At 44.8% G+C, this 11,131-nt stretch overlaps 1 protein-coding gene across 1 annotated transcript; it reads left to right on the forward strand.

The window, feature by feature from the left end:
- Window positions 1-6,655: 6,655 nt before the first annotated feature.
- Window positions 6,656-8,559, forward strand: LOC149388582 (ubiquitin C-terminal hydrolase 12-like). Its single transcript, XM_089623567.1, has 3 exons — window positions 6,656-6,957; window positions 7,050-7,219; window positions 7,985-8,559. Exons 1-3 carry the CDS (start codon window positions 6,839-6,841, stop codon window positions 8,200-8,202), a joined length of 507 nt encoding a protein of 168 aa, XP_089479693.1. The 5' UTR covers window positions 6,656-6,838; the 3' UTR covers window positions 8,203-8,559.
- Window positions 8,560-11,131: the final 2,572 nt, after the last annotated feature.

Consider the following 11,131-nt stretch of genomic DNA (forward strand, 5'->3'; position numbering starts at 1 on the left):
TCAGACTACCTATGTCACAGGTGCCTGTTACTATGCCAACTCTTGTGATTACTTGTCAAACACACATACAGTATGGCTTTCAGATTCTGGAGCTTCCAAGCACATATGTGCTCATAGCTCTCAGTTCATAAGCCTCAAGTCCATCAGTGGTGCTACTGTTACACTACCCAACCATACTGTCATACCAGTTCATTTGTTTGGAGATGTCAGACTCAACAATAATCTGGTTTTGAGAAGTGTGTTGTATGTTCCTGGATTCAAGTTCAACTTACTGTCAGTTGGAGCTATCACTGAGCAGTCTGGTGTTGAAGTTACATTTACAGATGTTGATTTCGTCAAGCCTCCTCCTTCTTCTCGAAGTATGGAGGATTTGTGCGACAAATGGTCTGAGATGGGCATCGGAGAGGAAGAGGACGGGGATGTGTTAGTCATTGAAGAGGAGGAACTTGCGAGCACGGCGGTCGATCTCTCTGACTGCCTTCTCGGGAGGCTGCTACGGCAAAAAGCCTTCAACCGAGGTGCGCTTAAGTCGGTCATGGCCACGATTTGGAGGACGAGTGGAAAGCTCGAAATCAGCGATCACCGGGACGGAATCCTCTGCTTCCGGTTCGGGAACAGGGCCGATAAGAGGCGGGTCTGGGAATTGGGGCCATGGACGTTTGACAAATCCCTCCTAGTTTTGAATGACCCTGAGATTGAAAAGGACAAAGATGATGAATTCCGACATATGGATTTCTGGGTTCAGATTCACGGAATCCCTCTCAAGTTTCGGTCGGCAAGAATGGGTGAGCTTGTCGGAGGACGAATAGGACGGGTTACCAAAGTTGACAAGGATAAGGAGGGTAGAATCAATGGGGATTTCATTCGGGTCCGTGTCGCGGTGGACATAGGCAAACCTCTGATGAAGGGAACATTTCTTAAGCTTGGGACGGAGGAGGGGAAGGCCTGGGTGACTTTCCGATACGAAAAACTCGGAGACTTTTGTTTCGTGTGTGGAAGGCTCGGGCACTGTGGCTCTGACTGTCATGAGAAGGAGGAGCTGGGTGTGGGGGGAACCCCAAGTATGGAGCTGGGCTGAGAGGACAGCCCCCTCACAAATCTAACGGTGGTACTTGGAGGTTTAACGGTGTGGGACCTAACCGGGAACCTGGTTGGGCTGGGCCGGAGTCCTGTTCTGCGAAAACTCACCGGGACTCGTCAAAAGCTTTGCAAGAGGAGTCGGGGGAGAGAGGCGAGAAACAGAGGCGTGGGAAGGAAAAACAATCGCCGCCGATGGAGACAGAGACCGGCCCGACCGCGACTCTGACCAAGCCACCGACAAGGGAAGATGAGCCGACGAAGGATAAAGAGATCAATCCGGGAGGGCCGCCGAGTGAAGCCATGGATACCGAGATGCCGACTGAGGAGAACCACCATGACAACCCTGGTCCGACGACGGTTAGGGCTGACGCGCGTGGATCTCAAACGAGGAGCGAAGTCAATCCCTCGGGCACCGGGTCTCATTGCCAGTCTGGGGTAGGCAAAACTTACCCTAAAAAAAAGGAGGAGGGTTTTGGGGCCGTTTCGGGGAGAGGAAGTGACAACGGCTCTTTGGAGCAGGTTACTAGTTCTGGTAAAGAGAAAGCTACAGAGAGCATGAATTCTGGGGCAGTTGGTGAAGGATTTATCAATCCCGCTGAGGACCTAGTGGGTATTTCGAGTGAGCTGGGACCCACTGTCCTTGGGGCAGAGGAGGATTTGGTCAAAGATGGAGGGGAAGACCTTGTTGGGCCTACCAGAATTTTTAAGCCCAACGGCTTGGAAGGCCTTGCCCATGACTTGGCTGGGAAACTTGCTGGGCCTCTTCGGCAACGCTCCAAAGGCCAGTCTGGGCCCCTTTTTCAACCGGGCCTGGACCCCTTTGGGGCTCTTCAGCAAAAGGGCCAGGACCCCCCTGGGAGTTTCACTGCCAAGAGAACGCCCTGTGACACCAGGAAAAGGCCCCTTGGGTGCAAACCGGGTCTAGGACGGGATGTGGGAGCCGAGACAAAAGCGGGGGCTGCCGGCGACAATGAAGGTGGGTCGGGGAAGAGGAAATCGAGCGAGAGGGTCAGAATTGGGAACGTCAAGAAGATGGCACGCATGTTTGAAGCCGGCGGAGGTGAGACCAATGAGGGAGGCTACACCGACGGGAACAAGGCGAGCCCTTCTTCCACTCGTCGGGTGATCCAGTGGGAGATGGTAGCTGACACGGGCCCCGGGTCCGATGGTGAGAGTGGGCAAGGGAGAGTGTTGAGATCCACGCTCGACACTCAGGTAAGTCCATCTATCTCCCTTCATTCTCTTGCGCTTCAGTTTGATATAGGACATAGAGACTTACTTTCTGCCACACATGACCTAGGTAGGAGAGACTTATTTTCTGTTACTCGCACTTTGGAAGTTTCTAGTTCGTTAGATTAGACCTTAGTTGTTACTGATGAGAGAGCGGCACCCCTCGAGAGCGAGGGCCGCCGAACGCAATGATAGGTGTTATCTGGAACGTCCAGGGGTTAGGCAACCCCGGGACGAGGTCAGCCCTCCTCGCCCACGTTCGTGATCATAGTCCCGATTTTATCTTTCTGTCGGAGACTAGACTACGGAGTGAGGGGGCTGAAAGAGTGAGAGTGTTGCTGGGTTTTGATGGTTGTATGACGGTGGACTGTCTTGGTAGGAGTGGAGGCTTGATGTTACTTTGGAAAGAGCCTGTGAGATTCCTACTCGGGACGTTTTCGAGATATCACATCGAGGGAGATTTGGTTAACGAGTTAGGCGAGAGTTGGAGATTTGCGGGGATCTACGGTGATCCAGTGAGCGCTCAGAGGAGACATACTTGGGAGCTTCTTCGTCGCCTCCGGAATTCTTACACGGGTCCTTGGTTAGTTGGGGGCGACATGAACGAAGTCGCCTCCAACTCTGAGATTAGAGGAGGTAGAGATAGAGGTCCCGACCAGTTGTCTTCTTTCAGAGAGATGATTTCGGATTGCGACATCCATGACTTAGGCTTTGAGGGAGACCCCTTCACCTGGCGCAGAGGAAGTATAGAGGAGCGCTTGGATAGATGCCTCGCGAGTCACGAGTGGAGCGATCTCTTCCCTTCGGCCACTGTTCGACACTTGAGGTTCTGGAGTTCGGACCATAGACCACTTCTTCTGCTTACAGCGGGTCTCAGAGATCGCCGGCGGAGCAGGAGGCCGAGGCGTTTCTTCTTTGAGGAGTCTTGGATAGGTGAGCCTGAGTGCGACGAGCGGATCCGTAGAGCTTGGGAGACGGGCCAGAGTGGTGATCAGAGTCCGAGCTTAGCTGATGCGATCTGTCAGTACAGACAGAGTCTCTCCCGCTGGGGCGGAGAGAGGAACAGAGAGATCAGAGACAGGATTGAGAAGCAGAAGAAGATCGTTGAGCTTGCGGGTCTTTCGGGCCCGAACTTCTGTATGGAGTCCTTCAGACGGGAGGAGAGACAGCTTGACGCCTTAGTTCAGAAGGAGGAGCAGTACTGGAGACAGAGGAGCAGAGTGTCCTGGATGCGGTGCGGGGATAAGAACACGAAGCTTTTTCACCGCAAGGCTTCTGCTAGGAGGAAGAGGAACGCTATCAGAGGACTGGAGGACGATCACGGGGATTGGCACAGTGGAGACACTGAGATAGAGAGGATCGTCTCCGGTTACTTTGGTGACATTTTCTCTTTCACGAGGCCTTCTTCGCAGAGTATCGAGTTAGTTTCTGCGGACGTACAGCCTAGGATCTCAGAGGCTTTGAACGCCGAGTTGGAGCGCCCTTTTGAGCCATGGGAGGTGAAAAAGGCGCTTTTCTCGATGGATGCGATCAAGGCCCCGGGAAGTGACGGCTTTCCCACGATTTTTTACCAGAGATATTGGGACGTAGTAGGCGAATCGGTCTTGAAGACCTGCCTTGGGATTCTTAACGACGGGGACGAGGTGGCCACCATTAATGATACTGTGGTCACCCTTATCCCCAAAGTCGAGGACCCGAGACGATTAGCCTGTGCAACGTGATCTATAAGATAGTGGCCAAGTGCTTGGTCAACCGTCTTAAGACTACTATGCACGTCGCTATTTCTGAGTCCCAGAGCGCTTTCGTTGGTGGTAGACTGATCTTCGATAATGTCATGGTTGGTTTCGAGGCTCTCCACACGATGAAGCGGAAACGCTTCGGTAATGGAAAATGTGCGTCTCTCAAGCTCGACATGGCGAAGGCTTTCGACAGGGTTGAGTGGGTCTACCTGGAGTCGATGATGCTGAGACTGGGATACAACACGCGTTGGGTGCACCTTATCATGAGATGCGTTACCTCAGTCAGATTTGCTTTCAACATCAACGGCTCCATTCGAGGCAGTGTGACTCCTTTCAGAGGCCTCCGCCAGGGGGACCCTCTCTCTCCTTTCCTCTTCCTCTTCTGCTCTGAGGGTCTCTCGAGCCTCTTTCGAGCGAGTGAGGATTTCGGAGCGATTTTAGGAGTCCGGTTCCGGGATATCCATGTGTCTCACCTTCTCTTTGCGGATGATAGCTTGGTTTTTTGCCGAGCGACTCCTGACGAGTGTGAGAGGGTTACTGACATTCTTCGAACTTATTCTATGGCCTCGGGCCAGATGGTGAACTTTCAGAAGTCCGATGTTTGTTTCGGTACGGAGGTTAGCGATGAGGAGGGTGAGGTGTTGGCTCAGATCCTAGGTGTCAGGAAGACGGACTGCCATAAGCGATACCTGGGTCTTCCCGCGTTCACGGGTCGGCGGAAGGCGAAGCTTTTTGGATTTGTGAGAGACCGTGTTTGGGCTAAGATTAAGAGTTGGAATGGCCTCTCCCTCTCGCAGGCTGGTAGAGAGGTCCTCATTAAATCCGTCCTTCAGTCGATCCCCAGTTACGTGGCCTCGTGCCACAAGATCCTGCTGCGTTTGATTAGAGACATCCACTCGGCGATCTCCAGATTCTGGTGGGGGGGGTGGAACGGCGACGAAGAAGATCCACTGGTGCAAGTGGGAGGACCTCACGCGACACAAGTCAGAGGGCGGGATGGGCTTCAGAGATCTGGAGAAGTCCAACCAGGCCCTTTTGGCTAAGAGTGTCTGGAGACTTCACAGGAGACCGGATAGTCTGGTAGGTCGAGTCTATAGTCAGATCTACTTCCCCGACGGTGATATTATGACAGCTCTCCCTGGCTCGTGCAGCTCTTCCATTTGGCGCAGTCTTCTCTGGGGACGTGAGATCATTCAGTCCGGTTCGAGATGGCGGATCGGGGACGGGGAGTCTGTGTTGGTCATGGGCGACAGTTGGGTTCCGAGGGACAGACCGGCCACCTGGATTGACCCCCATTGGATTCCCCCCGATATGCGGGTAGCTGAGCTTATGAGACCCGATGACAACACTCTCGTTGCCAAGAGATGTATGAGAACACAAAAGATGTATGACAACACAAAAGAGAATCCCTAGTCACACATGTCATATCTCTAGCTTGTAGTCTCATTGATTCACACACATAGGGGTTGAAAAAAAAAGAGAGTATATATATATATATATTGTTGTCGTATTATATATAATGTTTCATGCGTAAACATGGCTTTTTGAATAGAAAGTGGATATTTATTTTAGTTCACATTCATCTGTCTTGAAACTTCACAGTGGCACTTGCATGGTTAATTCTATTCGAACCATTAGTTGTTTGGTTAGAGTGAAATGTCATTTAATGTTATGTCCAACAAAATAACTAATAAAACGAGGTGGGACATGAATGAAATGTAAAAAAATTTCAGTTGGCAGAAGATAAAAGCATTGGGGTAAGCGAAAAAAAAAGGCTGCAAAAGATAAGTTTTTTTTTTTTTCAGAAAGAGATAAGGTTAATAATTATGTGATAAGGTTATGTTACAATGACAACACTCACGTTGCCAAGAGATGTATGACAACACAAAAGATGTATGACAACACAAAAGAAAATTGCTTTCCTTTTCTCATGTCTTGGTAATTTTGGCTCCAAAATGTTCATTTAATACGTGGTTCGTGAGATAGTCCAGAACTATAGATGTTTTTGTTAGGACTGGAAATATAATTTATATGTTGATTGTCACTTAGTCTATAAATAGAGGTTAGAAATAATCATTTACCGCTACCCTTCTGAGAGAGTTTGGGGTCTCTCGAATTCCTTGATTATCTTGTATTCAGTACCATTCTATTGAAATCTTCAAGGTTCATATATCAGCTTTCTTTCTTCTGGTGAAATCGAAAAACACATATAAAATGATCCACTATTTAGAGCACTTACAGAATTTTGTCTAAATGATGGTATTCATGTTGATCGAAGATGATCTCCATTCTCGTGCCACTAAACTATAAGCCTAAATCCAAAAGAAGGGACAAAATATTAAAAGTTAATTTATCGTTCACAATGTGATTTCAGTGTTCAACAATAATTAAAGTGAATCAGAAGAAGAATGTTTCGCTGACTTGATCATAATTTTTTTTTTGTTGGTATACTAGATTCAAAAGATACCGACAATAGAGTTGAAAGACGTTGAACTCAAGCCCGTGGGAGAAAATCCATGGGATTCCGAGGACGAACCGAACACAAACGAAATAGGAAAAACCGAGGAAGATGCTGTATCTAGTGATTCCGTAAAATCCATGGTGATGAAGATGCTGACCATCCCGTGAGCCGGTTCAACCGGCTTCAGACCAAATCGGGAATTGCAAAAGCGTTTCCGCTGGAGATTCTCGAGGATCCTTGTAAAGGCTACATTTCACATCTAGGCGAGTGCGTATTCGGGGTTGAAATCTTTGTTATCGAGTACAGAGGCAAAGTAGAGAGCGTTTCGATGCTCACGGGCAGAGAAATAACCAACCGAATCTTCACTTGGGTGATCAAGGACTTCTCCAAGCTGGGGAACGAATCGCACAAGTCCGAAGTTTTCGCTTCGGACAAAACGAATAAGTGGTGCGTGATTTGTCTTGTTTTTCTCTGGTGTTTGCGTTTTTTTTTTTTTTTTTTGGTATAATTATTAGTGTTGTTGTGCCGGGTTTCTGTAGGGTGTTTACGATTCTTCCGACAGTCGTTCCGGAAGGAAGTATGAGAGTTATAAGATCAATGGTATTGGAGCTATCTCCGGTGACATTTGGTGAAATTCGCGGGTCGGTTTACGCAGAGTATAAGCTGAGAGTGCTCGATCAAATCAATGGCAAACACTTTGAGCGCACAGGTATGTCCACCCTTTTTTTTTGTTGCAATTGTTACCAAATTTGCCTACTAAGAGCATGTCCAATGTAGTGTTAAAAAAATCGAGCTAAATGTATAATTTGATGCACAATACCAAACAATCCAATTGAGTGCTATAATTTGTGTCTAAAATTGTAAAACAAAAGAAATGCATTTTACTATTGATCCCAAGGATTTAGACTAGCGGGCTTAGTTGGGTAAAATCAGATACTCACAGTTAAAAAAAAATAAGGAAAATTTCACACATATATCGTTTAAAGATGATAAGTCACTGAATACCTCAATTATTGAATATTCTATAAAAACCTCATTTTTTTTTTAGTTTTCAGATGATTTAATAGTTATATGAAATTAGACGGTAAACAACCAAGAAAAAGTTAAAGGAAACGGTAAACAATAAAAAAAAGTCAAATATAACAGGAAAAGCTTTAAAAAAATATCCTTGGAATAATAATGAGACATGAGATATTCTCGAAAAAAAAAAAAATTAACCCGGTAGTCGAATAATTTCCTTAAAAAATAATAAGCATTTTTTTATATTTGGCGTTAGACCATTGCTAATCACACCACTCTAATTATGTAGTAGAGGTCCCAATTTTATAAGGAAGTAGCATTTACAATAGAATTCTACATCGGAGCATACGCGTAACCACATATTGTAAGATACTGGGCGTTTAGCAATGTGAAACGTTTAAATTGGTTATTTAGCATTACATATTCTAATGGATCCTTTTTTTATATGCTGCAGAGAGCTCATGTTTTGAACCCCCGAACAAAAGTCCGTGCAGCCACTTCACTCAGCTTATGCCGTTGGAGGATCTTCACGATGAGTCAAATGGATTTATCGTGAACGATACCCTGATTTTCCAAGCGGAATTTCTTGCTGTCTCTAAAACCATGATGTGTGGCCAAAAAAGAGAGAAAAGTGGAGGCGACAAACGAGAGCGAGTGAATGCCAGCTCTTAAAAAAAAAAAAAATATGTTCATGGGGTTTTTGTATATGGTGTCCATAATGTTCAAATGTCAACTTTCCATAACTGGGGCTTGATTTTTCATTATCTTGCAGGGGAGTAGCAAGTGACGGTTTTTTTTATCTTGGAGCGGAGTCTCAATCAAAAGAAGCAGATTGCTAAGTTTTGTTGATAATTATTTTTTTTTAAATCAATTTTTTTGATGCTATGCTTCTTTTTTTTTTCTTTTTTTTTTCCTACTAAGATGTTATGCTTCTGAGGGGACTTAGTTTTTATAGTGTATAAGAAGTATTTGCATGTGCTAAGTTAAAGTTATCAAATCATGAGTTTTTATAAGCCATGTGATATGATTGTAAAAGAATTCTCAACTTTAGTATGGAAGAGGGTATTATTTTGCAGGAATTTAAAATGTTCGGGTATTATTTTGCACAATTGAAAAGTGAGGGTATTATTTTGCAGAAAAAATGAAATGGGAAGGGTTTAATATGTAGATTACTCAAATTAATTTAATTACAAGAGTACCATATGTTATCTATGTCCTTAAGAAAATCTCACAGATGCAAGTTTGAAGATTTAATGGACAAGTTTCCTTTTTTAGTTCATAGATTTATCCGTTTTTTCATCAATTTATAAACAATTTTATTGGCACTCTAACAAAGTAGCCAAATTGAAATGCTGCAATTTCAATTTGGTCAACCTTTTGAAAGTTTTAGTTAAATAATGATGTTATTAACTGCTAGCCTTTTACCCAAATACCATTCTTTTGTTTAATTTCATAAATAATAATAATAAAAAAACCAAGATAATTAAAATCCCACAATTTATGTAACTACTTGCCTAATACACGAATATCAATTAATTCTCGTTTTAAAATAATCGCTACTCTTCAATAGAAAGAAGAAAAAAAACCTCGAAAACCATGCAAGTCTAGCAAACTATTAACATAAATGAACACAAATTTGCTATGATGAACCATACAAGATTCATCAAACCGACCCGAGTTAGAGTTATTCTTACATTGGCTCTTACCCAAGGCTGGCGTATCTCACAGTTGGATGTCGTTTACGCATTCCTAAATGGTGAAATCACAGAAGAGGTTTACATGGCTAATCTTCAAAAGTTTAAAAAATTTGGCTCGCTGCACCAAATTTGTAAGGTGGAAAAGGCTCTCTACAGTCTTAAGCAGACTCCAAGAGTCTGGTTTGATAGGCTTCAAAAGGCATTGCAGTCTTTTGGCTTCACTAATGCCAAGTCAGACTAGTCTTTGTTCAGCAACTCAATGATTCCTTTACCTTAAAGGATCTCCGCGAGCCTGACTGCTTCCTTGGGATTCAAGCCACTTACACCATCAATGGCGTTTTGCTCACTCAAAGCTAGTACATCGGTGATCTTCTCAAAAAAGCCAATATGTCCACAACAAAGAGCATGCATACACCAATGTATGCAATATGTTATCATAACTCGCCCTGAACTCTCTTACCATATTAAATAGAGCCTTTTCACTTCATTTAATGTACCCGTGAAGAGCATTGGGATGTAAAATTTGCGAATCCTGAGATATCTCAAAGGCACACAAAAATTTGGTCTGCAGTGATTTGATGCCGACTAGGCGTCTGACCATGATGATCGCAGGTCAACGTCAAAGTCACAATCTCATCACATGGCGATCCAAGAAACAACAAACCATGTTGCGATCAAGCGTAGAGGTTTGACAGAACTTCGAGTCCCAATGTCCAAGCCTCCTATAGTATGGTGCGACAACCTTATTAGCACTGTGATGCTAGCGAAGCACATCGAACGGAAACTCTTTTTTGTCAGAGAGACAAGGTGGTCGCGAAGGAAATCCAAGTCCGGCACAATCCTATAAGACCAATGGAATAAAGCTACGTGGCAGATTAGTTAGAAGAGTTAAATAGAACTACTGGGCAATGTTAGAATGGTTTAACTACTCTATACTCTGTAATTGCAATCATTTCAATCAATGAGAAAATATGTTTGCTTTCTCAACACTTTTCTCTCTCTTCAGGATCCTATGTATTATGGTTTGAGGATTATCTTTCTCATAAACGATCAGAATGTGTTCGTCTCCGTATGATCAAACTTCAAACATATTTTATCATAATTATTTTGGAGGTTACACTACTACAAATGTTGGATTATACAACCCACTTTCTACAACGCTTAACATAAGCGTTGTAGAAACTAGGGATTCTACAACGCTTAACATAAGCGTTGTAGAAACATAGTGTTTCTACAACGCTTATGGCTAAGCGTTGTAGAATCTCGGTGTTTCTACAACGCTTATGGATAAGCGTTGTAGGATATGATAATTTCTACAACGCTTTAAGCTAAGCGTTGTAGAAGTACATAAATTTCAGATTTTCCACAACGTTTACACTATCCGTTGTAGAATCCTCGCCGCGGCACCACGTGATTTATGCCTCGGCGAGAACTTTCTACAACGCTTTGTAAAAGCGTTGTAGAAGGATTGGTCTCGCCGCGGCACAATTTAAACATCGCTGCGGCGACTAGTTCTACAACGCTTGTTACAAGCGTTGTAGATTCATGTCGCCGCGGCGAGAAGTATTTCTCGCCGCGGCGAGTTAATTTCGCCGCGGCTAGAAATATCCTCCGCCGCGGCGAGGTGGATACCGTGGCCAAGCAGTTTTTTAAGAAACTGTCTCGCCGCGGCGAGTGAGGTATCTCGCCGCGGCGACATGTTCCTACAACGGATATTGAAACCGTTGTAGGACCGTCTCGCCGCGGCGAAGACATATTTTCGCCGCGGCGAGAGTTTTTAGGTTTTCACTATAAAAGGCCGTTTTCAGTTTTTTTTCTCATTTTTTCCAATACCCACACACGAGACAACCATTTTCGGCCGCTTCTCTCCAGTTTTTTTCTTTCAAAATCCCTCGCCACGTCCT

Source organism: Urtica dioica, chromosome 8 (assembly GCF_054948205.1).
Source record: "Urtica dioica subsp. dioica isolate 48M chromosome 8, U.dioica_male_clone48M_v1_H2, whole genome shotgun sequence".
Lineage (NCBI taxonomy): Eukaryota > Viridiplantae > Streptophyta > Magnoliopsida > Rosales > Urticaceae > Urtica > Urtica dioica.